Source organism: Molothrus aeneus, chromosome 1 (assembly GCF_037042795.1).
Source record: "Molothrus aeneus isolate 106 chromosome 1, BPBGC_Maene_1.0, whole genome shotgun sequence".
NCBI lineage: Eukaryota > Metazoa > Chordata > Aves > Passeriformes > Icteridae > Molothrus > Molothrus aeneus.
In genome coordinates, this window is record NC_089646.1 from 3,518,071 (window position 1) to 3,544,282 (window position 26,212).

Here is a 26,212-nt window from a genome sequence, read left to right on the forward strand (position 1 = left end):
CTCAGGGCTGGGAAAAAGAGACTTTTTAACACCTCGGGGTCATCTCGACACCAGAGACCTCGACAATTCAGATCAATATTTAGGAAGAAATTGCTCCCTGTGAGGTTAGGCAGGCCCTGGCACAGGGTGCCCAAAGAAACTGTGGATATTCCATCCCTGGAAGTGCCCAAGGCCAGGTTGGACGGGGCTTGGAGCAGCCTGTGACAGTGGAAGGTGTCCCTGCCCATGGCAGGGGTTGGGATGAGATTTATCTGCAAGGTCCTTTCTAACCCACATCAGTCAGTGACTCTCTAATAATCCAGTTTGATGGTGCTTGTGTCGTGCTTTTGTTTGTGTGATGATGCTCTGAACCATCTGCACACTTTTTTTTTTTTTTGGTAAATTTTAAAAGCCACCACTGCCATTTCAAGGACAGAGAGTGTTTCCTGATGAACTCTCCTGGAAGGCTTTCCTCACCATTTGTAGGAACTCATAATGCTGCTCAGTTTCATCATCTCCACGACCCCAGTAATAAATTTCAGGTATTTTCCCCTGGGGGAAACACCAGGCACAACCATATTGGATTTGTTTGTCTTCCAAACAAACACAGTTCTGTTTTAAGGGCTCCCAGGTGCCTGGAAAAGATAAATTGTCACAGATCTCCAGGATCTCCCAAGAACACAAGGGCTTTTGCTACATCATCCCCTAAGCATCCCCAAAGATAGAGAAAATTGCATTGGCAAGTTCTTAGAATATATTAAAAAAAAAAAAGATAAAAGGGAAATAGCAAGAAAAACAGAGTTCTGCTGTTAGTGCAGGTTCACCCTCCACAGTTGCCCATGTCTCAGAGGAGTGTCCAGAGGTTGCCTCAACACACAAATGTGGCAGTTTCTATGCAGTTCACCAGGTACAGATAAGAAAAGCTGCCATTTAGTAATAATAATAATAATAATAATAATAATAATAATAATAATAATAATAATAATAATAATAATAATAATAATATAATGATGCATTGTCTATGCAAGAAGGATGTGACTAAACAAAAGAAATATTTCTTCACACACTTAACTTGCAGAAGTCTTCAGCTTAAAATTGTGGATGAAAAATGCCACACATAGATGCATGTATTTATCCAAAGTCCATTAAAGGATGGAGGCCAGAGACACCAGAACAGGTTATTCCAGGTTATTCCATGTTATTCCAGGCTCTGGAATAACCTGGAATCCCTGGCAGTGCCCAAGGCCAGGCTGGACAGGGCTTGGAGCAACCTGGGATGGTGGAAGGTGTTCCTGCCACGACAGGGCTGGAACTGGATGAGCTTTGAGGTCCCTTCCAACCCAAACCACTTTATGATTCCACTCTAGAATACCAAGAAAACCACCATGCCCCTGTTCTCAGAGACATTTGATAAGAAAATTTTGATTCAATCCACAATGAAAAGACTTTCTTTTGGTATCTTTGCTAGAGGTGCATCAAAGCCAGGGCATGATTGATTGTAAAGAAAGCCAAAGGCTAAAAGCTCAGACTTTACTGTTCTCCTTGCAGACTGGCACATCTAGTCAGAGGTCTCTGACTAAACTGAATGATTAAATTTAGTCAAATGATTAAATTTAGTCAACTGTATCCCAGTAAGTCTGGCTTAGGAGGCTCAGGTGTGGGCAGAGAGAGCACCAGAGCCACATGGTTCACCTGTCCCTGCAGCTTTCCTCCAGCTTTCACTGTTGCCACAATATTCTGATGTGACTTCCCATCACCCTCTTTGCGCCATTTCATTGCACTTCATCAACAGATTTAAAAAAAATAATTTTGGGGAACATGGAAACCAAAACAGAAAGCAAAGGAGGAAGCATCAACCTCAGTGTCAGAGGAGAGAGCAGGAGCTGCCTGTCATCTCTGTTAACAAGTAATTCCATATCTGGGAAAATCAAAATCAAAATTGAATTGCTCATAACAAAAGGCATTATTATTGGTGCTTTAATTGATAGGATGGGACCACAAAAAACTGATTTATTGCTCAGATAAACATCAGTCTCAGATGCTGTGAGATTTGAGAGGAGCAAGCAGTCAGCCATAGCTCAAAGTGTTCACAAGTTCTTTGTGACAAGACAATATAGAACTTTCTAAACCAAGGGACAGTTGCCACAAAGTTCATTTTGCTTTTCTAACCCATCACCTTTACTTAATTTTGGTGCACTGCAGATGCTTTTACCCAATGGGCTTCTATCACACTTATACACATCAGATTTTATTACAACCTCTAAACTCTCAGCTTACTCCATACAACCACATTACTACATTATAAACCCTTCACCATCTTATTAATACAGTTTTAAACTTACTGAAGTCATATTCTTACTTAAAACCACAGAAACATAAGTTTATGATTTTCCTGCTTAATATCTGTGTATTATATTTTTACAGCAACCCAAGCTTCTCCCAAGTCTGCAAATCAAACCCTCCTGTTTGGAAGTTTCTGTTTTTCCATTGCCCACAAAAAGGTTTGTCTGTTGAATGCTATCACATTGTTTGTCTGGTGAATGTTGTCTATTTAACATTATCACATTTCCCTGAAAGGATCCAGGGGTTTGATGTTTCTCCATTGACCATGGAGTGGCAGAAGCTTTAATTTGCCAAATCAGGTGTCAACAACTGAAGGCAGAGCCCAATTCCAATGGCAGCGCAAGCCTGAACTCCAGGCCTTGTGATCCCATTTCTTCTGCCTCAAGGACATTTGCAATTTCCTGTGCTCAGCAGAGACAGCCTGGTCTCGGTTTCCCAGAAGAGATCAGTGATATGTGCAGTTAAAGAGTGTTTTGACACATACTAGAAAAAAATCAAGAATCCGAGTCGATAGCGCATGAAATTCGCAGGTCTTTGAAAAATTTATTACTTTCAATGAAGTGAAAGATTCTGACTCACATCAGTTTAGAGAATGTGTATGTTCATTTAGATACAGAGACAGTAAAATTCAATATCTGTTTGGTTCTGAGAGAGCACAAGAAGCTGGAAGGACATGCAGAGGTACAACAAATTCAGAGATTTCATTTCCCTCACATGGTTTTTATTAAGGTGGCCACCACAAATATAAACTGGCATGTGCTTTGTGCAAATTCCAGTACTTAACTCTTTCCTGTTCCCTTGAACTTATGGTAAAATTAATAACAATCATGTTATGTTACAACTTATGTATTTACAATAAATTTGATAGCTATAACTATGTTTCATATATATTTATATATTATAAATCTGGTCTATATAATTATATATACACACCAACCATGCAGAACAGTCCAGCCAAAAAACCTGAATTGTCTTTGACTACATTCAGTTATTCAAAAAGCACCATTTTGCTCATTTTGACCATTTGACCTCACAGCCTCAGGTCAAATTCAGTGTTCTCTTGGGGGTCAGAGTCTGTCAGCACAGAAAGTCTAAAATTCTCAGCAACCAAGTCCTTGACTGCATTCAGTTATTCACAAAACACTATTTTGCTCATTTTGTTCTCAGCAAGAATATTCACAGCTGCTATGAATCTTGATTTCTCTGCATGAGTTTACTCAGAAGTGAGATGTCCCCAGCACTCCTGAGTACCTCTAAGTTAAGGAAATCTGCTTTGAAGTCCTTGTAATGATGTGATGGTGAGATGGGAATTCACTTGGCATTTCTATAAAAGCCAGATCAAATATGGCAATTCAGTACCACTAACTGTTCTTTCCTTCTCTGCATTCTTGTGTTAAGTCTTTAGAGTCCTGATTTTTTTCCTGTTTTTTTTTTTTTTTTTTAAAGTAAATGGGAACATTTCTACTCCATTCAGGATATGCCATATCAGGCACTGTGACAATGAGAGGGGTAATGAGGGGACAGATAAGAATCAAAACCAACAACAACAGCAAATCTTCATTAAATCTCCATGGCCATGGTTTTACATCCACACAAAGATGAATTAGAGTGTGATTCACCTTTTGCCTGAGTGTTGTTCCTAAAATAATGCAAGAGAGGAGTTTAACCCACAAGGTAGATGAGATCACTCACTTCAAGCTGAATTACACACATTTTACTAATTCTATTATGACTTCCAGTATTGAAAAGTTAGCTTCAAAAATGATAAATTGTTCTGTGAGCATTGCCAAAAGAGGCTCACTTTGTCATGGAAACAACACTGCTGAGTCCCTGTTCCCACCAAGCAATGATTCAACTGGTCACACCAGGGCCAAGACTTGCAAAAGGCTCTGTTAAAAATAGAGGGGTTTGGGAAGGAGATCTGACTATCTGCATTTTTTTCCAGAACTGATTTGCATCATTGCTGGGCCCCACAACACTGACTTGGCAGCCCAACAAGTTGCTGTCCCCAGAAATGTCTGAGGTTTGCTACTTGATTGCGTTTCTTTCCTTCCTGTGAAAATGTGGGAATCCATAAAATCAGAGGGGTTTGGGAAAGCTGCAAAAGGCAGGCCCCAGAGACAGCAGAACTGTGATTGGAGCTGAGCAGTACCATGAGATTGGTCAGCAGAAAAATTATGTAAGTAGAAAAGTAAGGACAAATAGAACAATGGTCTGTGTATTAATGCTTGTCTAGAATAACTCCCTAAGCTGCAGAAAAGTTTGTCTAGCAAGATATTAAGTTCTAAGCTTAATAATGGAGCTCTGTGCATTGTGTTTGAAGGCTCACAAGCAGGCATTGTATTTGAAATAAGCAAGCACTGTTTAACCAAAGGTACCTGTGGTTACAGTGGTTGGATGGAACTACTGTCAATGTGCTTTTGCTTTGTGTGATTGGTCAAAAAACTTCTAGAGTGAGTTGTAACATTAAGTTGTCTGCTGCCTGGGATGTGAGCTGCTGGCATTTTCCCATTGTCATAACCATGGAATGAGAGTGATGCTGGAAAATAAAACAGCTCAAGACACATTACTCAGCAGTCCTGTCCCATTTGTGATTTGTACATAAACCCTGGCCAGAAATATGCAAATGGTATCCAAACTCCTGTGATTTCAGAACACTCCACACTGAGTGAAAGGGTAAAGCCATTGGGATCTCCTTCAGTCCCAGCCACAAATGTACAAACTGCAGCAGAACCTGGACACCACGCTTTAAACAAATTGTGCAGGGAAAAATAAAATCCCCAGCAGCAGAACACACTGCCAGGAAAAGGCATTGATCCCTTCCCAAGTGCCTGATGGAAATTTAAGATCTGGGTACCTTCTGACACTCCTGGAGAGATGCACATCCCAGTGCAGGTTAGAAAACAGCAGCAGCACAATCAACAGGTCCCTTCTCTCAGTGGATGCCTTCTGAAGTGAATGCTGGACAAAGGAGGTGTTACACAACAAGGGGTAAAACTATTTTTGAGTTTGCCTGAACTGGATTTTTGTAGTATCACAGAATTATAGGATGGCTTAGGTTGGGAGGGACCTCAGAGATATTTTCCCAATTTTCCTGTCTTGGGCAGAGACAACTTCCACTGTCCCAGGCTGCTCCAAGCCCCATCCAGCCTGGCCTTGGGCACTTCCAGGGATCCAGGGGCAGCCACAGCTGCTCTGGGCACCCTGTGCCAGGGCCTGCCCACCCTCCCAGGGAACAATTCCTTCTCAATATCCAATCTAAACCTGCTCTCTTTCAGTTTGAAGCCATTTCCCTTTGTCCTGTCACCACATGCTCTTGTACATAACCTCTCTATATCTTTTTGCAAGCTCCCTTATCTTGGAAATCAGCTGTAAATCCCCTCTTTGAGCATTGTGAAGCATTCCCAGGACAGCTGAGGAGTTCCATGGGAAGTGTCATCTTGGATTAAACCAACATATCCCTTTCCCCTATCTCTAATAGCAGGTGATGCTTCTCAAAGCATTCTACTGGCAGGATGAACCACTCACTGCAAAAGTGATTAAAAATCCTGCTAGACATAATGTGCTTGAGATGAAACTAAGGGTTTAATAGCCCTTCTGATTGCTGATTTTATATTGCATAAAAATGGCTTTCTCCAGCAATTCCTGGGAATTTCCTCTCCAAAGATAAAATTCTGAAGTACAACTCCCAATGGCACAGTTTGGATCTTTCTTTCATTCCTTAGAGGCCAATGTCAGTCTGAAAAGCTGATAACCTCCTGCCAGCATTGCAATTCCCACTCATTTTTCAAATTGTTCAAAAGAAAGGGAATTTAAGTGTTCAAATCAGGCTCGAATCCCTTACAAAGCTTTATGGGCAGATTCTCACCGCTTTGAGAGCTTTTAGCATGGGGCAAGACTGGGCTGCATGGCCTCACTGCAGGATATCAGGGCTGCAGGACTTGCAAATACCACTGACAATCTCTTCCAAGGACACTTTCCAGCTCCTGACACAGGTTGTGACAGGGCAGAGCTGTTGGCAAGAGAACAGCCCAGTGTGGATCCAGGGCTTGGCCAAGTCTCTGTCACAGCAAGAGATTTCCTGGCTGGGGGTTACAAGCAAGTCATGCATATGTAAATTGCTGGAATTTGTGATTGACAAAGGAGGAAAAATAATGAGTGGGTTTTTTTCCTCTGTGGTCCTACTACTCCAGCCTCAGGTAACCATATCAGATTTAGCACAGAAGTTCAGATCAATTAATAAAAATGACTGGGGTGGAAGCTGGAGGGTGGGATCTATGTTTTTGCCTGGCTGAGAAGTGAGGATTTCTATCAGCATAAATCTGGGAGATTTATCTCTGGATGAGATGTTCAGATTCAGCTAAACACCTGAAATGACGGAGCTGAAACAGAAACACTTTAATTTCTGAGCAATCTGGGAAACACTGTTCATATAATCTGTGGAACTGCTGATCCAGAGGGGTAAATCTGTAGGTTTACAATAATGTTGATTTTTCAGCTCCCAGATTTTCTCTGTTAGATCAATCTGCTGTCTTGGCAAAACTACTGGTTACTCTGAACCCTGAAATTTCCCCATGAACTCTGAATAGGGGGTTCCAGGTGATCCTTAAGAAGATCCTGGAAAACACAGCTGTATTTTCTGTCAACAACAGATGGAAAGGCATCTTCTCCTCTCCTATTTTCTCCAGAGGATTTTCAGGAAAAGCACACCTTTTTCACTCTTTAGGCAGCACTGGCAGTACAGGAATGCCCCCTGTTTAAAGCAGAGTCTGTTACAGCTGCCAGAGCAAACCAAAATCAATAGGACATAAAAGATAACCTAGAGCTTCACTCTTCTCTTCCTGGCCTACAGATTTTATGTTTAAAGCTTCAGTCTCTCCTACTCTTTGCCTTCACCCATCCCTGTCTCTGGTGGCTTTCTCTGAATGATGTCAGCTATCACATGTGCCTTCCAGGGAGAGTCATGGAAGCACAGGATAATTCAGGTTGGAAGGGACCTCCAGAAGAATCCAGCTCAAGCTTCCACTGGAAGCAGGGACAGCAATGGAATTGGTTCATTCCAATTAACCAATATAGGGTTAATTGGGCTTTTTTCCACCTGCATTTTGGAAAACTCTGAAGAAGTTTTGAAGACTGCACAACCTTGGTGGAAAGGTATCACTACAAGCCCTTGTCAAAAGTCTCTCTGCAGCTCTCTTAGAGGTGGCATTCAAGTAATCTAGTTTAAAGGTAAGGAAAATTTTTACTTTAAGTTTTAAAAGGTGATGCAATCTCCTCCAATGGGGGGAAAAATAAATTTAAGGTAACAAACCAAACTAAACAAAAAAAAAAAGACAAACAAACATTGCTGCAGGGGCAGCAATGGAAATAGTTCATTCCAATTAACCAATATAGGGTTAACTGGACTTTTTCCACCTGCCTTTTGGAAAACTCTGAAGAAGTTATGAAGACTGCACTACCTTGGTGGAACTTACTCCAGTGCCCACTTATTCTCAGAGTAACAAGGGTTCTCTCCAATACAAACCTCCCTTGTCTCAGGTTACACCAATATTCTGTTGTTCTCCTGCCACACAGCACAGTGAGAACCCTGGCTCTCTCCTCCTGATGCTCTCCTCATAAACACCACAAGGCTGCTACAAGGTTGCCCCCTAATTTTCTCTCCTTCCACCTGGCCAAAAAGCCAAAGTTCCTCATCTTCTCCTCACAGGCAATCTCAGTGCCCCTCCTTTGAACTTGCTACAGCTGACTGAGGGATTTTATCTATTGAGAATCCGAAAACTGGATGCAATATTCCAGAAGTAGTAGATTTAGATGAGATATTAGAAAGAAATTCTCTCCTGTGAGGGTGGGGAGGCCCTGGCAAAGGGTGCCCAGAGGAGCTGTGGCTGCCCCTGGATCTCTGGAAGTGTCCAAGGCCAGGCTGGACATTGGGGCTTGGAGCAACCTGGGACAGTGGGAGGTCTCCCTGCCTAGGACAGGGGGTAGCACTGGATGATCTTTAAGTTGCCCTCCAACCCAAACCATTCTGTGATTCTATGATGTACAACTGATCCATCAGGTGCTGAGTAGATGGGGATAAACATTTCCTTGCATCTCCTGCCTTTGCCCTTAATCCAGCCCAGGACACCGTTGGCCTTCTCTGCTTTCCTCAAGACACGTGCAAAGTGTGCAGATTCAAGGCTCTCAAAAATTCTTGAATGATTTTTCACTCTGGAAAGAACTTTTGAGGACTTTCACAGAGGGAATCTGCTGACATCAGGGTTCTCTCACTGTGGGGATGTTGGGAAACAGAGAAGCTCTCAGGAGCTCTGCAGCTGTCGTGCCGCTGGATGCCACGTTCATTTGCGAAGCAACATCTTGCCATTACTTGTTATTATTTGCCCATTTATACTTCACTGCATTTAAACAAAACCCTGAAGAGAAAAGGTCCCTGACAGGAAATTTGCTTTGTAGAGGCTCCCAGCAAGATCATGGAGCCCCATCTGAGTCACACTTGGAACAGGAACACGTTGATGAACAGCTACGGGAGGCTGCAGAAACACTTTCTACACACACTTACCCTGCCCAGGGGAGGAAGCTTTAATTAATCTGCTAATTAAATTAAAGCTGTTTGCCCTCAGCTAGCACACACGTTCTTCCCTTTCTCTCCTCCCTGCAGGCAGCTCCAGTGGATGCCTCGTGCTGCAGCTCTTACTCCAATATTCCCCAAAGGGGCTCTGGGAATGGGGAGACCACTGGAGAAGGAAGGCAAAAAGCTCATTATAGCAGTGGTAATTGGGAGTGCTTGAGCTTATTCTCAACTTCCCTCCTTCTCCTTTCAGTGCTCACAGACATTGGGTTGGGTATTGTGCTGAAGTGGAGGATGAAAAACAAATCACTTCACAACTGGAAAAAACCCCAAAGGAATCAAATCTTTGTACAAAAGGTTGCGCTTAGAGTTGTGTTCTCAGCCAGCCTTTCTTTCTCCTTCTTGTTTCTGGAAGGTTTCATCACTATTTTGCTGGGAAAACTCAAGGAGGGGAATTAAGTGCATTTTTCCGAAGAAAAGAAGGGAGCAGACTGAATGGGATGTCAGAGCACCAGCGTGGGGCTCAGCTAAAGGGATCAGAAAGGAAAAGATGGGGCAGCCACAGCTTCTCTGGGCACCCTGTGGCCAGGGCCTCCCCACCCTCTCAGGGAAAAATTTCTTCATAAAATCCCATCTAACCCTGCCGTCTGGGAGTTTGAAGCCATTCCCCCTTGTTCTATCACTACAAACCCTTGTCAAAAGTCTCTCTGCAGCTCTCTTAGATCCTGTTTAGGGGTAAGGAAAATTTTTACTTTGAGTTTTAAAAGGTGATGCAATCTCCTCCAAGGGGGGAAAAATAAATTTAAGCTAACAAACCAAACCAAACACACAAACAAACAAACACACAAACAAAATCCTACAAGCAAAAAAATTAGAGGATAAAAAGAAAAAAATAAGGAAGAAAAAAAGCTGAGATATATTAACACAGTCCTGCAGGATGACAAAAGATATTAAAACAACTGAATTTTCCACAAAATAGAAAATTCCAAATTTTTCCCCTCTAATATTCTTATCCACCGTGATCCTGCAGTCTGTGTTTATACCACAGAGTGTGTTGCTAATGCCACTTTTATTAGGTGATCTAGCAAAGAAAAGTTCCTGCTTTTAGGATTGTCTGCCTATTGGCAGTCACCTTATCTCTGTTTTTAGGGCTGTCTTAGAGCTGTGCTGCTGAGGAGCATCAGGAAACACCTCTCACAGCAAAGTAATGCTTTGGACAGTTGGTTTCGATCAATATTTAAGACTTAAGTTATCAGGGTGAAAAAAAAGAGAGAAGGAGACTTACAGTGTCAGTGTTTGTGTCAGTGTTTGTGTCCTGCTGGTAACAAAAATGGGATCCCAAGGTGACACAAGTGGCTGCAGATCCACCACTGGTGGATCACATCCCCATCCTCCTTCTTGGAAACTCTGATTTGTGCCTTATTCTTTCACCTTCAGCACCCCAGACTGTATAGGCCTGATGCCTCAGGTTTAGCTTTTATATTTTCAGATTCTGTGCTGCTTTAGTGTGTGGGTCTGAGCTTCACATCAGGGCATGCTGAGCTCTGTGCACAGAGCAGGGAGACAAAACAATTCCTGCTCCAGCTGGGCACCAAGGACAAATGATCCAAATCTCAGCCCAGGAGCACAAACCCCGTGGGCTGGAGAGAGAAAAACAAGCAGGGTGGGACTGCAGGGGCTAAAGCTGGAATGGGACAATGAACTGCAAGATGCAAATGGAGCAGAACTGATCCCAGGGAGAGACCCCGGGAGCGCTGGTGCATTTTGGGGCCATTTTGGTTCATCTTGGGTGCAGCCCTGGCTGGGCTCTTGTGCTGCCCAAGGTGCATCCATGGAGGCCTTTTAATAAATCCCTGCTTTGTTCTTTAGCTCTGTCCAGCCTCAGCTCTAGGGCAGCCTGCACAAGGCATCACTGGGAGATGGAAGCAGTGGGCACATGGCTGATCACCAGCATTTAAATATCTGGAAACAGCTCTTGAACAGAATAATTTCAACGTAATTCTCAGGAAACAAAACCTCTGATGGTGCACAGTGCCACCATCCTATTCCTGACAGTGAATAACCAAGCTCTGGGCAGATAAATCCCTGCCAGAGGAGTGATCAGTTCCACCAACACAATTCCCCCACTGATGCAGCAGAAGGGATTTGGTATGTTTGTAATTCATTGCTGTTTAACCACATGCAGCATTTCTGTCTTGGGCATCTGTAAGCTTAAAAATGACAATTTGATGTCATTTAATGATGCTCTGGATACCACTGTGATTAGGAAGACACATTACCTGTTTTATAGTATTTAACTCATTAAATCTTTTAATGTCTCCAATAATGCATATTAACAAATAATGACTTTCAGTGGGAGACTTGGCCTTTTTTCTTTAACCCTATAACCTACATTATAGTCATATTATTTATATTTTATATATATTATATTTTCAGAGCCTGAGAACATGCAGCTCTGAATTAGGATCATGCCTTGTGATCTGGATGCAGCACAAATGTGCCCCTCTCAAGGACATGCAGTGAACAGGTGATGAAAAATTACTTTGGACCTCAATTCCCCATCCCTGACATTTCAAAGGAACAATGAAACCACAAAATTCTTTCAGAGATAACATAAAAGAGAGGCCCAGACTCACAGTCAGCAGGGAACTGTGCTTTAGCCACAATAAAACCAAAAGAAGCAGTAATTAATTACTGCCATTTTCACAGGAGCTTGAGAGACGGGGAAACACAATCACACCCAGTTCCTTTCTTCAATCACAAGAGCTGAACTCCAGAACATCTCAGACAAGGTGTGACAATTAGAGGGCTTTTCTTTTTACACATTATGAAAAATTCAGACACATCCACCTCAATGCCTTTTCTGAGGGGTTGAGAGCAGCAGATACAGGAGAAGAGCAGAGATGGAACAGCAAATGACCAGAACAAAACAGATGAAACCTCTGGTCCACATCACAGCCTTGGCAGAATATCCAGAATTGTTTGCTATTAACAGCTGGAGCCTTCCTATACCCTGGAAAAATCTTCCCTGGTTGAAGTTGCCCCTGAACACTACTGATTTTTATTTTTTTTTAATTTTTTTAAATGAATATTGCTATGGGATGAGATCCTCAAAATTTGAGGTTTTGGAAGGATAACCTACTGTGTAAAAATCTGGACTAGCATGGAGCAACATATTTGAGAGCAGTTCTTGCTGCAAGTATGTTTTACATGCAGCTCACTCTTTCTTTCCAAATTTTTTTCTATTTTGTTCCATTTTCCTAATATTTTATGTATTAATCCAATTATTTGCTATTGCTGTATCAAGAATACTCTGCCATTACAAACTGCAACTCGAAGTTCTTCTGAACCATGATATAAAAATGCAACTTACTCCTTAATCCTGCAAAAAGTGCATTTCCTATCCATGTGATTCCATATCTGAATGCTTTATTTCACATGGCATCAGGATAGGAGCACAAAAGGTGTGCAAAAATGAATTTATCACCCATGCACTGCTCATGAGTCCTCCTTAGAAAACCCTACACAACATTTCCTGAGCTGAACCTCCAGGAGGTTTCAAAAAGTTCAGAAATGTTGAATATTACAAAATATTACAAAACAGCATTGCAGAATTACTAGAAACCAAACTAAATCAAACCAAACCCAGTGCCAGATTGCTTACCCACCCTGAAATCCTTGTTTTACTCTTATTTCACTGCAGGGTAGGGTTTGATTTAAGGAGGGACAACAGGCAGGGATTGAGATGCTCTGGTGTTAACAGCAGATCTCCCCCTTAAAGGGTGACTTCATTCCAAACAAACCAGCAGGGCCTGGCTGCCTTTCAGACCCTGACAGAAAAGCCACAGGTCTCGCTGTCAGAGCCTTGTCATGACCCAGATTCTGCTCCAGCATCTTCTGCCTTTTGTGCCACACAGAAATCTCCCCAGGAAAGGGATGCGGTACTAAAGAACAGAGTGGATTTTGTTAACCTGGCAGCACAAGTCCTGTTGTTCTCAACTGTGACAGCAGTTAATCTGCATTTCACAAAAAAAAAAATAGTGAAAATTAAAAAGAAAAAGAAAAACTTGGGTTTTTTTTTAAATAAAAAATTAATAAAAAGACATTTCTGAAGTGTTGGCAGGTACAGGGACATTGTGGATGCAGAGCTGGTGGCACAGGGGCTCTTGCCCGGGCTAGCAGAAGCCTCAGCTGTGCTGTTGGCAGCTGACTGCAATGCACAGCCTTTGAAAATCAGAGCCTTTTACATATTTAAACAAGAGACCATTTTTCTTTTTCAAGAAAGGGAAAAAAAAAATAGGGTTTAGAGCCAAAGTATAAATGGCTGCAGCTCTGCATGACAGATAGGAAGTGCTGGCTGGTATGTTCAAGCATCTCTTCCTAAATTTAATGTGCTGAAGGTGAGAAGTGTCAATAAGTTGGCACCCTGGAGAAAGAGGTGAGAGTTCTGCTGGGGTTTTTGTGCATGCCAGATCAGTGGGGTCCCTGACTGTTGACTAAGACACCTCAATCTTATGTATTTGAGCTTGAAAATTCCAGATCCCACTTCATTTGTGACAGAATATCCTCAGTTGGAAGGGACTCATAAGGACCATTGAGTCCAGCTCCTCACCCTGCACAGGACACCCCAAAAATCCCACCAGGTGAGAGAATTGTCCAAAAGTTCCTTGAGCTCTGCTGGGCTTGGTGCCACCACAACTTGTGGTGGTGTTCGCAGGGGTCCCAGGACGAGGGAAGAGATGAGAATCTTGACTCCATGTTTCAGAAGGCTTATTTTTTATTTTATGATATATATTATATTAAAAGAAAGTGATATATTAAAACTATACTAAAAGAATAGAAGAAAGGATTTCATCCGAAGGCAATAGAAAGGAATGATAATAAAATCCTGTGACTGCTCCCAGCCTCGACACAGGTGGCTGTCATTGGTCATCAAGTAAAAACAATTTCACATGCTGGGGAAACAATTCTCCAAATCATTTCAGGATACTGAAGATACAAAGCTCAGAATGTCTGAAAGCCAAGAGTCAGCCAGAGCTCCTTAGCCCTGGACAAATGGGCCTCACCACCCTAAAAAGGAAAATTTCTTCATGATATCCCATTTAATCTCCCCTCTTTCAGTTGAAAGCCATCAACCCTTGTCCTAAGATGAGCTCCAGTCTGGACACTCTTCTGTCTAACCAGTTTATTGAGTTTTTCATGAAATTTACCTTTCTGTAAGGAAATAAGAAAAAAATCTCTGCCTAAACATTTACATGAAACTGTTGGAAATTTAATTTTTCTGAGAATGCGGTTCTTCTGTCAAATTCAGTTGAACTGACCCACAGCATTCAGGTTTGAAGGAGGAATAGAAAACATGGAGGAATAGAAAAATCAACATATTTCCATATATGTGATACTTTTTGCTTTTCTTAGGGTACTAAGAGCCCTTCAGCATCTTTCCACCCATTCCCAATGATGCTGTACAAAATTCCTGGCATTCCCACAGCTGCAGTTTATTGAGTTTCTTGTGAAATTTATATTTCTGTAAGGAATCAAGAACAAATCTCTGCCTAAAAACTCACATTAAACCATTAGAAAATTAATTTTTCTGAGAATGTGGTTCTTCTGTCAAATTTAGTTGAACTGACCCACAGCATTCAGGTGTCAAGGGTACATGGATGACATAGAGGAACAGAAAAATCAATATATTTCCATATACGTGACCATATTATTTTCCTGTTCTAAGGGTTTAAAAGCCCTTCAGCATCTTTCCACCCATTCCCACTGATGCTGTACAAAATTCCTGGCTCTCCCACAGCTGCTCTGCAAAGGAAGAGTTCCTGGGAATTCCCAGAGCTACAGCCACTTGTGGATGAACAGTAAATTCATCATTTTGGGGGGGGGGCAAACATTTTAAACTGAAAATACACAGTGAGAGCAAATGATTATTTTAAATGAGATGCAGTTTGTTCACCTGGTGTTTCTGAATGAGTTCAGACAAAATAAACAACATATGATGGCCAAAAGGCTTAGATCCCACATATTTATGTTGCTGGAAGAGGTGCTAAAATGGACTTAGATTGAAATTACATGAGAATTTAACTGCTGTTACAGAGCAAATCTGTTATTTCTTTTATGTTTTTTAAATAATGGAGAAAATTATCATAACTAACAGAGACCTAATAACTAAAACCAGCTCAGCCAGAAGGCAGCAAGGAAAAGAACATTTTAATATCTCTGAGGAAGTGAAAACAACTTGCTACCCTTGAGCTTTAGCATATCTCTAATCCTACTCAGTCTCCATTTTGCATTATCAGTTATCTTGCAAGCCTTTAGCAAACAAGAAAGCATAAAGTAAATGCCTAAAAAACAGTTTTATGTCAAATATAAAAAATGTTCAGATGTGGCTATTAGGGAAGAAAAACAACCAAATTAAAATCTATGGACTTCCCCTTCCCAAATATGAAATTATCAGTGGGTGAAATTGTTGACAAACTGTTGTAGAAGTCTTCAAACCCAAGGAAATCCTGGATTTAAGCCTAAATACCCCCTCAATAACACATTTTGATCACAGATTCTGAGCTTGAGAGAGACTGTGGGGCCAAAATCATTTGGAAAGAGGAGAGAGCAGATAAAGTGTTTTCTTCTGTCTAAAACTCTTAGAGAATTAATATTCCCTTAGAGAATTTTTGCACTCCAAAAGGAGACCACAGAACAAGAAAAGGGCACTGCAGGAACGCGTTATTGGGAAGGGCAGGAACAGTAAAATCCTTTATCACTCTGAAATCCTCCAGAGAAATGCAGATCCAGAGGAGGGTGGAAGGGTGAGGTCAGGCACTGAGCATGCACAAAGGTTGGGAAACCATCAAACTCCCCAGAACAAATTAAATCTGCCTCAAAGATGTTCCCTGAGACGATTTTCCCTCAACACGTTGATTGGATTTACAGTCTAAACCATATTGATAGCAAAAAACCAAAAAAAAATCCCACAAAAACCATTAAAAAACCCAAACAAACAAACAAAAAAACCCAAAAACCCCAAAACCCACAAGCATCTGGCATTTGTTTCTTTCTAAAAGAGCTGAGTAGTGTTAAAAAGTGTTCATTTCTATATTGTTTCTTGTTTGAAGAAAATAAGTATCTAGAAATCTTGGATGCAAAAAAAGGGGGAAAAGTGATTTAAAGTGAGATTGGATTCTTTGAACTCTATTGGAAGTAATAATTCTGTGAAAGTACCACAGAATATTTTTTAAATGTTGTTCTGTGGGGAAAATATTTTTCCTGTTTTATTTAAAATAGATCTTCTTTGGGTTTGGAGTGTTTTTATGATGATTCTGAAGTATTTAATGGATGCATTTATAATATTTTTTTTTTACTCCAGACACAAAGATCCATTGGCATCTGCCCTCACTCATACAAGAGCATACATTTAATATTGAATTTTAAAAATGTGTTCCTTGAACCAAGAGTAGTAAACAGCATTTGTGATAACCTTACAAACCTCCCTACCAGGATGAGTCACAAGATGCTGAAAATTCAAGACAATCAATTGGGCACGGGTGAGTTACAGTCATCTATTCCTGATGCACATAACATTTATTATACATGCCCAATAAAAATGAGATTTCTGAAAACTAAAGAGACCAAAGTTTAGTCTAAAATAATTTTTTTAAGGGGCCTGCAATAAAGAGAGCATCAGGAGGATTTTAGGATGGGTTTTACCAATGTCTAGAAGCGCCAATCACCAAGTACAGAAGAACATTAATTATAGAAAAATCAAAATTATATATAAACATAGATAAATATCTTCATCTGAGGCCCTGGCAGAGCTTGGCCAGAGAAGCTGTGGCTGCCCCTGGATCCCTGGAAGTGCCCAAGGCCAGGTTGGACAGGGTTTGGAGCACCCTGGGATGGTGGAAGTTGTCCCTGCCCATGGCAAGGGTGGCACTGGATGGGCTTTAAGGTCACCTCCAACCCCAACCATTCCTGGATTCTCTGATTCTAATCCACATATCCAACATTTAGGGGGCTAATTATTGCTCTAAGTGAATTTCCTGACTTATTTAGGTGCAGAACTCAGCCCTAACACACACATAGGAAAGTTCAGAGGCAGCTCTGATTCATTCATGGTGTCCTTTTGGGCAAAACTGGCATGGAAGTAAAGGATCACAGAGATCATCAGATTTTGGTACAGATGGGATCCACAGCTCCAAAATCTGCACTTCCACACGTGGAAAATAAATCTGAGAGAAACACAACTTTCTTGTCAGGAGAACAAGTTTCCCAGGAGTGAGCAACTCACCCCTTGCCCAGGGAAACACAGGAGGGTTTGTGGGGTTGGGTTCTGTGCCCTGGGGATGGCACTGACAGGAACTTTAGGGTTTAGGGCTGGCAGGGCTTTCTGAGGGGTCTCACAGAGCTTAAACAGCTGCCATGTTGAACAGCTAGGTTGTTATTCCTTTGGACATCAGTTTTGGGGCTTTTGTGGGTAAAATGAGTCTGACCAGATGTGCTTGGAGGAAAGCAGTACATAAACAGTTTTCTCCAGGAACATTGTGGAGTCTAAGATGACTTTCAATTACTCTAATTATTTTAAAAGTCACATCCACTCCCTTGGTAGAAGATTGGAAGATCTGCATGACAGGGAAGTGCCAGTTTGAGGTCAGGAGCACAGCACATTGGAAGCCTGGCAAACTCTGCTTTCCCAGTCCCACAGCTGGGCTCAGACAATCATTGGAAGTTTGGTCTGCAGAGTTTGTGGGGTGGGAGCCACTGACCCCACCTGCTCCCCCAGGAAGGATTCCAACATCATTCCCTGACCCCCAGGCAGGGCTCAGCCACCTTCACTCTGAGGAGCACCAGGGTTCATTTCACAGATTGGGAAAAATCTCTTTATTGCAAGCCCTGGTGAGAGGGGCAGAAGGGAATACAAGAGGCAAATCCCTAACAGAGGAATGGTGCTGTAAATGTGATTTTTTTTTTCATATTTTTGCCCTCTCTTGCTGCTTTTTTTGCTCCCATTTCCCCCTCCTCTCCATGCAGCTTTGGTTCTGCATCACAGCTCTCTCCTCAAGCTGCCTGCACAGGAAATCCTCCTGGGCTGCTGAGTCAGTAAACCCAAGGCATTGCAGGCAGCACTCTTGAAGTCTAGAGACTTGAAAACTATCCCTCCTCCAGGAGCTGGCTATTAACAGCTGAGCAACATGAAAAATCACTGATTCTGATTTTATTAATTTATTTTTTTTATTACAGCCTCCTTTTTTAAGAACTCTTTCTAATGCCCCGTTTGTTATTTGACCGCTCATCCAACCCTCCTGCAAGCTCATGAATGCAAAAGCAGCAGGGAAGAAAAAAAAAAAGGTCACAATGATTAATGCCTTCAAATCAGTGTTGACACCATTTTATTTGCCTCTCACAGAAATTATTGCTGCTTCCAGAGGGCAAAAAAAGGAACATTTTAATATAAAATAGGGCAACTGTTTTTTGCTTTGTTACCTCCCGCTTTGCGTTTCTAAGACTGAGATACTTTGTCTGTCCAAAGGAAAGTTGTGGTAGATGCCTGTGTTTGTTCACAGTGTTATGAACCATATTTGGGTAGAATATATGTATTTCTAATTTTTTTCTCCCCCTGTCATTTATCTTTTGTACAAATCAGCTTAAAAAGCTTAAAAATCTTCAAGACAAGGCTGGACAGGGCTCTGAAAGTCTTGGTCTGTTGAGAGGTGTTCCTGCCCAGGACACCTGACCTTTCAGGTCCCTTCCAACAGAAACCATCCTATAATTCTATTAAAAACATTGTAACATTTTTACATTTTAACATTTACATTTCTTTAGCTTCTGCAATAATCCTGACTGGCACCTGAGGTGCCCAGGTGAGGCTACAGTTGGTGCACAGACAGAGCACCAACACAATATCCAGGGCTCCCACCACCTTCAGGAGTGTAAAAACACTGAATTTTCTCATAAAAAAATCCACAGAGAGTTAGAGATATGGCAGGAGGAATCCCACTCTCACTCTGGCACTCTCTGCAAGATCCTACCCCACCTAACTGACATGGTAACAAACTTCTGGGACTTGGAATCCTAATTTTTGTGCCTCTGGAATGTTCTTGAAGTTGGTTGTCACCAAGGCCTCTGTGGTTTGGCCACGCTGATTTTCTCAGACGATTTTTTGTGATACCAGAATTCTGAACCTTCTCTTTGGCACTGTTTTACCCAGTATTACACATCCAAAGACTTTGTTTTTCTATTTTAAACAAGGCTTTTAAGAGGTTGCTATTTTCTCCAGATTGCCCCCAGCACCAGCTCCTCCTATTGAAATGGAAAAGCTCCAGCAGCATTAATGCCTTGGTTAGCTGAGCTTTCATCTCCTATGGAGAACATTCCCAGCAGTCTCCAGGCTGTGTTTGTATATAAAATATTTATCTTTTCTTTACATAAATAACAGGGAAGTCACATGCAGCTGTGCACTGTGTTTGAGAAACCTGCAGTCCTACAGAGAGCTTGACTTCTCTAACAGGGTTATGAGATGCTACAAATCACCAGGCAGGTAAACTCATTAAAAGCTCTCTCATTAAGCCCTGGAATGGAATAAAATGGTTTGCTTAAAGAGCAGAGACCAATCCAAGCTTTTATGTCTGTGCCTGAGGAGCCTCACGTTTGGGCTAGGCTTACAAACATTGCAGGCTGGGAGAGAAACTTGTAGAATATTGTGTCTGAAATACACTGCGCCTCATCTTTTAAAAATAACAGAGGCTGGAAGGCAGATGATTCTATTTGAAGGCAGCCTGGCACTGGGACTGACAGCCAGGGATGAATAATGGAGGATTCAGAGAGTTCTCTGCTCTGTAGCCTCTACACACCCTGAGAAAATGGAGAAATATTCCCCCCTGCAGCAAACAGGGGCTGAGCAAACACTTCAGCTCCTCTCCTCAGCTCTTCATGAATTGCTTAACTCCCATCAGATCCAGTTTCATTCTCTGCTCTGTGAAGTGCTGCCTGCACATCCCAATCTGTGTTTGCCCACCTGACTCTCACTCAGAGATCACACTTCAGTGTTGTTACACAAGAGGCATCACTTGCACCTTCCCTTTTCCATATTTCTCTTTTTTTTTAAAGGAGAACTTTCTTCCCAGCTGATCAAACATTACACAGAATACTTTGCCACTGGAAATATTTAAGTGTAGCAATATCAAATACGTACCCACAAGAAATTCCAAGTATTAGGTGAAGAAATACATCAGACGGAATTATTCTGGACAGTTGGAACACCTGCATTGCAGTTACATTTAAAATTCAGTTCATACACCAAGCCAACTTTGTGAGTCATGAAACTCATTGTTTTCTCAAGTACATTTGGAACCAGACAAAGGAATGATGGTTTGGGATCCTTTCTTCTCCATAATTTTATGATGACTTTCGTTAATATTTTCCAATTAAAAAACCCCACAACAACAGCACATAGCCCAATGTTATCACAGATGAATGAAATGCAAAGTCAATCCAAGTACCAGTCAGAAAAATCAAAATACGAAAAAAAAGACATCATGGAATTCTAGAAAAGTTTGAGTAGGAAGGGACCTCAAAGATCATCCAGTTCCAACCCCCTGCCATGGACAGGGACTCTTCCCCCTGTCCCAGGTTGTTCAGAGTTTCATCCAAAGCAAAGAATGGAAACTACTGGGAAGAGCTGAGACAGAAGAAATGGGTTAAAACCAGCTAAAATAGCAACACTGGTATTTCAATCTAGGAAAGCACTTAAATGGCAGAAAAAAGTAAAGCTCAAGAATTCCTCTGAAGGCCTTGAAGGCATCATGGTGCCTTCAGTCCTGAGGGGTTTAAAGTTAGGTTAATGCAGACCAGCCTGAAAACTGAACCACCCTTGACTCTGATGGTTAGAACTGCCTTAAAATTGTATTTTTAAATTATTTCTTAGCATATTATTTTCTTGCTGTCTGGTCAGAGCCTATAGTTGAAGCCACCTGGAATTTCCCACCCATGCTTTGTTCTCTTTTTGTCTTTTCTTGATTTGTTTATGGATGTGGACATCAGTTTGGGGCTTTTGTGGGTAAAATGGGTCTGACCAGATGTGCTTGGAGGAAAGCAGTACATAAACAGTTTTCTCCAGGAACATTGTGGAGTCTAAGATGACTTTCAATTACTCTAATTATTTTAAAAGTCACATCCACTCCCTTGGTAGAAGATTGGAAAATCTGCATGACAGGGAAGTGCCAATTTGAGGTCAGGAGCAGAGCACATTACAGATGGCTCACAGGGAAAGGGTGTGCCCCAGTGGAGAGAAATGTGTTACCACAAGAACTGCAAAAGAATGACAGCAAGGGAAGAAACATAAATAACATTATATCATTCCTGAAATCTGGTCTGTGAAAAGAAATGTAGGGATTTCATGTGAAATGAATACTTATACACAAATCATTGTGTAATCTCTGTGGTGAGCAAACACACAAATTCATGTGTGTTAAATGGTTAACTTTAATGTCTGGATTCCTGCAAAAGACTGCAGTAAAACCTTATGAAGAAGATCACAAACTTTGCAGAAGCAGCAAAAAAACCCCAGTTTTTTTTCTTATTAGCTCTGGTTTGCTATTTGGTATTTCATTAAGAACTGTTCTTTCCACAAGCTGGAGCTGATCACTAATTATCCAGCTCAGCAACCACAGTTATGTCCTGAAACGTGAGCAATTGGGAATTTGCTGTCCTTCTCCATCTGCCAGGAAGGTCACACATCTGAGAGCTCAAGAGATTTGTTCATTTATTTCCCTTAATTAAAAACTGTTCACCTCTAAATAACAGGACACCTTTCAAGGGTCTCGAGCTGAGCACCAAAAATCTTGAAATATTGAAGGCTCTTGGTCATTTAACAAAAATGCCTTTTGTCTTTTGATCATTTAATTGTTTTGGTTGCAGTCTGAAAAATATGCTTGCATGGCCAGGAATTCAGCTTTCCAGTTTCTCCCAGGGCAGGATCCATGTCATCAACATTTCTATGTCCAAAACCAGCATCTGAATTGAAGCTAAACTCATTTTATACTCAGGAATCTCCCAGTACTTAAATCAGGTTAAATTTGGGGGTTTCCCCCCCTCCCCATTAGCTTAGATGAAGTTCACAGTAGTATTTTTAGAGATGTATTATAAAAATTAAACATACTCAGTTTTCAATAAGTGATCATTTCTACCTGAGCAGGAAATCTAAGGAAAAGTCACAGGAGCCATGCTCTACATAAAAATTCCAAGGCCATATATTTATATGTAAAGGACTGGATTATTTGAATGAACACAGCTACAGTACCAGTTCCAACCCAATTCTACAGAATTTAGCTGAATTATGCCACATTTCAGATGTGCAGTGAAATGGACTCTAAATAAGAGCCAGAAGGAAATAAAATATATTTTTGTGTGCCAAAGTAAAACCAAGTTCTCTGTGCTGCCTGTATGCATGGTAGAAGACAGGCCACATAATCGATACACAAGAGCAAAAAACTCTGCAACAACTGCTAAAAGATGCTCTGGTCACACCATCATCACTATAAACAGCTGTCATTTAAAAATAAAACCAACTAAATGTCATGAATTCTTTCAAACACTGACTATTAAAGTGCACAAATGTGAAAATATTCTGTGTATTAAGCAAGTGCAAAGCATTTGCATGGAAGCTGTAGAAGGGTCTTTAGGGGAATGAGCTGGAGGATTGAAATCCCGGTGCTGTTTGTCACTGAACCCCTGTGAGCAATGCTCCAGGAGAAGAGCTGAAAAGCACATTTGTGAGCAATGGTTTAACACAGAATTGTGCTGAATGCAACAAGAGGTTATTGCAGGGCTTGTGTATGACTCCTCACAGCTACAAAGGGAAAAAAAAAACCTTTTTTCAGTGGGTTTGTGGCTGTTTTGTGAGGAGAGGTGCAGTCACTGCGTGTGGGGACAATGGAGAGGGAGAGTTACAATTCAGAGTTATTAATGGAAGAGCACGTTGTTTAGCAAGTAAAGACTTGTGGGGAAAATTAATCCCTGTCATCTTCATAAAGAGTTGAATATCTTCAGAAAGATGATGGACGACTTTAAGAGCCTTTAGTATCTTTAGAGTCCCATTTGTATTTTTTCTTCAAATTGCTCCTCTGAAAATGGAGGCCTCCAAAAGCACTGCCTGGAATATCTCAAGGTTTAAGTTTCATAGTGGGGGATGAAGGGAATATTTAATTTTATCACTCTGTCTGGAAAAAAAAAGATATTTTTAAACCAATGGATTTGAAACAGAAGACACATTGTTTTTGTTTTTTTGGTGTTTGTTTTTTTTTCTAATTATTACTTTATTTTATTTTGAATCTTGGTTAAAAACAGTGAACAAATGCCCTCAAGGGATGGACTTGCCCTTCTAAGGATGAGCAATAATCACAGTCCTAATTCATTAACAAAGGAGGCTGGAAAAGTCTTTACCCAAACTATGAGACCACCCAGAAAAATCCAGAATCAGTGGCAGCAGCAGATCCTTCTCTCTTGGCACGTGCTGGCCTGGAGAACATGGATGTACATCAGAACAATGCAAATAAAATCATTTTTCCTTACCACAGGAAGCAATGCGAGGCTGAAGAAGCAGACCTTCCAGTTGATGGCCATTTTCTCTCCTAATTTTGGACAAGTTTTGCTCATGAACACTGAGATTAGGACTGAAGCACAGGCTCTGTTGATATTTTGAGGTCTTCACATCAAGATCTCTGCAACAAAAGAGGAAAATTATTATAAATATGTAAACCACGGAGAGAATGAAAAAGAAATGGACAGAAAACAGAGAACCCAACACTTGAGCTGCAAGTGGCACTTATTAGAGGTCAACCAGGCTTTTGCATATTTTAAAGGTGGTCTTGGATATCTAATTTAAAGGCAAAGGACTTGGTGTGATCAGTAACTTGTGTCAAAGAAATGCTGGAACAGGTTCTGTAGCTGCAAGCACCTAAATTGTACCCAGGGGAGGAGAAAGGGTGGATTATTTTGAACAAGAAAAAAAAGACCTGTCTGAAGTTGTGGTTTGCACTTCATGATCTTCAGGAGCGTCTTAAAAGCAAAATTGTCTGGGGGGTTTTTAGGGGTCTGGCTTCCAAGACAGGTTGTCCAGATAACAAAATCCATTGCCAGACTTGTTAACAACCTGCTAATAAGCTTGTTTATAACCTTTCTGAGAACTTGGCAGTAGTGGGGCAAAAGAATGAATTGTAGTCTCAGGCTAAGGATTCATCCAGGACATAATCAGGAATGATTTATATGAACAACAATGTCACCCATATCTGTGATTTCCATTGCTTGGCCTCTGCCCTGAAAGAATTGAGGACTGGGGGGAATGTGATTTAAGATTTGGATTTATTTCTCATTATTCTACTTTGATTTGTAAAGGAATGACTTGTTAAATAACTTTTAGAACCAAAGGACATTCAACTTTTATACAGACTGCAACACGCTGCCAGGACATCAGCATTTAGAAAGGAGAGAGTCTTTCAATTAAAAAATAAAAGAGGAAAATTAATCTCTCTCTAAGTTTTGGGAGAACAATGATTCATGAAATTCACTCTAAACTGATCTGCTTTCTTCTATCCTCACTTGATCAGTCACTCACGCTCTGTTCTGGCACTGAATTTAATAACTGTATTTCTGATGGTTTATCAAATAATGAGCAATTGATAAGATCTCAGCCGAGGAGGACAGCAAACATCCCTGGTGACATTCAGCCATGAGGACTTGGAATTCCATTAACAGCAGCAAGACAAAACCAGACAGATGCATTAACAGCCACTGGATTTGAAATTATTTCGTGATCATTTGCACTCCTGTGTGCAGCTCAGTCCAGAAATGCCAGAGAGGGGTGGGGAGGTTGGATTCTGTCCCTTCATTCTGTAATGCATCAGGAAATGATCAAAATGCAGTGGAAGGGTGGGAGATGCCTGGCTAGGAGATGGACACATACAGATGCCCTGGGTAAAAGGGGTGACCTTTAGAACACCTCTTACTTTAACCTGGCAACCCCTAGGTTTGAAAAGTGGAGGGTGGCTGTTTTCTGTCTTGTCTGAGTGTCAAAGGAGCCTCTAAAGAGACAACAAGAACATCTGCAAACCATTCCATGGCTTTTCTCTCATATATTGCAGGGAAAATAAAAGACTCTACTTAATTTTTTGCCTTCAAGGTAGTCATGGAAACCTGCACCAAATACTGGGCTGAGACCTTCGTGTCATCCGGGGAGACTGGAGCGTTTATTAGGGAATAACAGCTACCAGAACTTCTGCCCTGGACATGCAGCAGAACCTTTTATGCTGTTGAGCTGTTCCTGGCATGTATATTATACATACATTCAGAGTCCACCTATTACTAATTAAGTGCTACTTATCTCTATTATTAAAGGGTAGTTAGCTCTACCACCAATTAAAGCCCAGCTACCTCCCCAATAACTACTATCACCTATGTTATACTAGAAAAATAAACTTTTAAAAAATATATAGTATTGATATATTATATCAATACTATATTGATATAATATGCTGTTGAGAAAAAGAAATAATTATATCAGTAATTGATATGATTCTCAGTATTGAGAAATAGAAACTCAGTACTGAGAAAAAGAAATAATTATATCAGTATTGAACTTGGAAGGGAAGCTTGAATTATTATATTTCCTTCTGATGTCACTGGTTGATAAATCCCATAATTTCATTACTGATGCTTCATGTGGTTGTTTTATCTGCATCTGCCACTGTAATTAAAATTAGTGAAGTCAGAAGAGCCAATAACAGAGGGGTTGCACCTTTCAGTTGGGGATAAACAGTTCCTCAAAATAATCTTCAGTTATCTCTGGTGCAACAGAAGGGCTGTAGAAGTGTCTGAGACTCTGAAAATCAGCTGATTGTTGCTAAAACAGAATGGGTTTCAGGGGTTTGTTTCAAGCATGATATACATGAAGAAGAAAAAAGAAAAAGAACATTGTTCTGGTCACCTAGTGACTTAAGAAAATAATTCATCCCCTCTGAAGGTGAATTTGTCCCCTGGAAACACTTTCAGGGCCACAGCAGATTCTTTATGAAAGCATCTGAGTTGCTTCAAGGGCAGGCTGGAAAAGCTCTGACAAAACTTGTTCTGCTGCAAGTTCCCATTTCTTTCTCCATCTAAAAAGGTCTCTGCAGGCTGGTGAGGACAATTCCTCCATGAGAAACCCACAAGTGCCAAGTGCACAATCTGATGTCAATAATGAACAAAACCACACAGTGAGACCTTTCTACCTTTCTAGTACAATGGGACTACTCCCAGGAAGGCATAAAAAGGGAATAAATAATTCCTCAAAAGGAT

General features: G+C 41.1%; 1 protein-coding gene across 10 annotated transcripts in view; it reads right to left on the reverse strand.

Moving 5' to 3' along the window:
- The window catches only part of ADCYAP1R1 (ADCYAP receptor type I), a 154,397-nt gene that overhangs the window by 98,176 nt on the left and 30,009 nt on the right, over positions 1-26,212 (reverse strand). For all 10 annotated transcript variants that reach the window (XM_066550616.1, XM_066550597.1, XM_066550587.1 and 7 more), the window contains exon 3: positions 23,453-23,601. In XM_066550616.1, the coding sequence (XP_066406713.1) occupies positions 23,453-23,536 (84 nt within the window). In that variant the 5' untranslated portion in view covers positions 23,537-23,601. The remainder of the gene's footprint in view (positions 1-23,452; positions 23,602-26,212) is intronic.